The 3,093-nt window shown below is 53.6% G+C and overlaps 1 protein-coding gene across 1 annotated transcript; it reads right to left on the bottom strand.

The window, feature by feature from the left end:
- Window positions 1-954: 954 nt before the first annotated feature.
- On the bottom strand, window positions 955-1,770 carry GMORB2_3741 (uncharacterized protein; the record flags this gene model as incomplete). The annotated part of the gene is made up of 1 exon (XM_035465717.1): window positions 955-1,770. One exon carries the CDS (start codon window positions 1,768-1,770, stop codon window positions 955-957), a length of 816 nt encoding a protein of 271 aa, XP_035323554.1.
- Between the last annotated feature and the right edge of the window lie 1,323 nt (window positions 1,771-3,093).

Genomic DNA, 3,093 nt, shown 5'->3' with positions numbered 1-3,093 from the left:
TGAATCGGCAGGGAGCTATCCGTGAGATGTTTACGACCGACCACCCCCTCCCGCGATGATTTTGGCCACTCCTTCCCCCGGGAAATTCGCCTCGATCAAGAGGATCGACGGGCAGCTGCGACGACGCGGCCGACGCCTTCCAGGTCTGGATCCAACCCCGGCCGGCATGGAACTGGAATGCGACACAGGGCATGGTCCGCTCGACTTGGCGAAGAACAGGAGCCGACTTGCCATTCGACATCTCGGCTATCCGAATCCCTGCGGTCTTCGGTTATTTCTATCCCTATGTATGCGAAAACGCAGCGGGGCACAGCTGAAGTGTGCCGCGGGTATGTATCTTGGCACTCAAGCAGGGAACCAAGGTCATGTGATATTCTGTTCAAGGGGGGAAGAAGGGGAGAGAGGAAAGACCTGGCGATACCGGGAATCAAGCATGGCGCATTCATTTTCGTACGCAGAGACGTTTCCTGTAAGGAATAGGTTGGGTATGTCCAGCATGGCGCGTGGAATGGGTTTTTTTTTTAAAAAAAAAGAAGAAAATGATGTCTAGTTATCGTTTCCTTTCTCTTTGTTGGGTCTTTTTGTTTTCTGTTTGTTCTGCGTTTGGCGTCACACTGTATGTTGGGAAGCTGCCCATGAATGACCTATATGACCTGATGCGTGGAAGGCAAAGGGGCGGGTTTTCCTCTATGGGAAAAAAAAAAGGCAGACAAGCGGATCGGCATGTGTTAGCACGGAAGTGATAGCTGGGATAGCTGGGATGTCATTGGAGGTGATGTCATGTTGATTTCGTTATGATGTGGGAGGATATAGGATATATATATATATATATATATAGGAATCGGGTATCAAAAAGGGGGTTGTGGTTCTACATCACTAGAAGTATATACGAGTATAGAGTACATGCAGTGGCGATGCTCTCAACATTGGTCAAGACTGCCTCTGCTACTTGCGCTACTTCAGCTGCTGCTTCCCGTCAATCTCCTGCTTGATAGCCTCCCAGACCCACCAGCTCACCCTATCCGCCTTGCTGGGCTCCTGATACCTCCTCCGGGCGCCAGTCCGGCTCTGCGCGGTGCTGCTCCCCGGCCGTCCAGGCTGTATGTAAAAGTCCAGGACGGGCGGGAACACGTACCACGACCTCGAGGCCCTGTCGTCGCGCAGGGAGGCGCCGTCGCGCGAACGGGTGTAGTTGACGACGCCGAGGCGTCCCGTTCCCCTGCCTCGGCCTCGGCCACGGCGGGGCAGGAGCTCGGACGCGGGGAGGGTGGTGTACCTCGGCTTGGCGATGAAGCTCATGGTCGTGAGGGAGATCTTCAGGTCCGAGAGCGGCAGGCGGCCGGGCTGCTGCACAATCTCGGAGAGCCGCTGTCTGGTCTTGAGCAGCGGCGGGAGGTGGAGGTGTATGTGCGTGACGAAGGGGGAGGTGACGTAGGCGACGAAGACGGTCGGGATGACGCCGCAGAGGAGGGAGAGGGCTAGCAGCTGCCTGTCTCCGGAGCTGGGATCCTCCTCCTCCTCCTCCTCCTCTCGCGAGGTATCATTGTCTGAATCTGAGGAGGAAGAATTGGTATCGGAATCGGAATCGGTATCGGAGCCGGAGTTGAGGTTGGAGTTGGAGGAGGAGGAGGAGGAGGAGCTAGGCAGGTATTTGGGTGCCATGACACCGCAAAAGAAGAATCCAACCAGGAGAGTAGTGACCTTTACCAGGGCGAGGAACGTGGTTCGCGTCGTGCCGGCATGGTATATCAGGAGGTGGGAGGGTAGCATGTCTACAACCAGTCAGTATCCCTTTAATTTTCTTCTCCCCCTTCATTCGTCCTTTCTCTTCTTGTTCTTCCTTCTTCTTCCTTCTCATGTTTCTTTCCCCCATGTTTTTCTCTTTTTTTTTTTTTTTTGCTGCTTTTTTTTTTCGTTTCTTGACAAGACGTACCCTCGCTACTACTCCGGTTTGTTGAGAGACCATCTGCTGCCTCGCGAGCGGCAGATCTCCTGATCTCATGGGTTGATGTATGGGGATTTAGATGGTGGTGTCGAGTCAATGCTCGGCAAGTGCTCGAGAGGAGTCGTGAGTGCTGCCATTGTTGTGATTGGGCGGGATGGGGATGGATGGTGATGATGGTGATGGGTAGCGGTCGTCCGGTGTGGCGCAAAGGCCGGCAAAGGGAATGCATCTTTTTCTTTTTTAAAAAAAAAGGGGGGGGGGGGGGGGGGGGGGGGTGGGGGGGGGGGGGGGGGGGGGGGGGGAGGGGAGTGGATTGGATGATGATGGTGAAGAGTACGTTTTGGACGCGGGATGTGGGAACCTTCCCCGGATAATTTACGACGGGGTGTTTGTTGGTGGTCCCTATGGAGATGGGGGGATTTTGGACGAGCGCTACCCTGTACCTGGGGCCCCGCGAGGTTTGTAGAGATGCTCACCTGTGGAATCTGGAGAGAGATGTGAGCTTTTCACTGTCATGTTGTATTGAGCTGATATCTGTCGTTCTGGATGTCACTTTGTGGGAGCTTGATTGAAATTGGAAAATGGAGAGAAGAGCAGGTGAAGGAGACAAAGCATAAAATGACAAAAAGAGGAGTAAGGAAGGATTTGGGAAGGTATTCTTGGCCCATCTCTTATGATGACTTTGCAGAAGATGGTTTTATATGATGATATGGATCGTACGGTACGCTTAGTCTCGAGCTCTTGAGCGCTGACAACGTGAAACGAGTGGGACACGGATGTATTGCACGAGGGCGAGAACGCAGGAACTTTTTTGTATGAACGAGGACCTATACGAACAGTGGCTGTACTGCGACAGCATCATGACAGCATCATCATCATTACCTGCAACGGTCGAGGTCTGCCAACATAGCACCAGGACGAACAGACATCGTGCGTCGGTATCAGTTGAACGCCACCATTGAAAGAATCACGGTTCATTCTTCTCTGTCTATAGTAAGTAAGGTAGTGTCCGTATGTACCGGGAGTTATGAAACGAAGCCGCCCGCCGAGGATGCCGTCGAGGATCTCGAGCTCGACGAGACGACACACGCCAGTAGCCCATAACTTCGTGTCCACGCGAGACACAACACGGCCCCCCAGAGAACATC

Source organism: Geosmithia morbida (genome assembly GCF_012550715.1).
Source record: "Geosmithia morbida isolate 1262 chromosome Unknown scaffold_2, whole genome shotgun sequence".
NCBI classification, from domain to species: Eukaryota; Fungi; Ascomycota; class Sordariomycetes; order Hypocreales; family Bionectriaceae; genus Geosmithia; species Geosmithia morbida.
The sequence above is the reverse complement of the archived record's forward strand: the minus strand, read 5'-3'. Positions and strand labels throughout refer to the sequence as shown.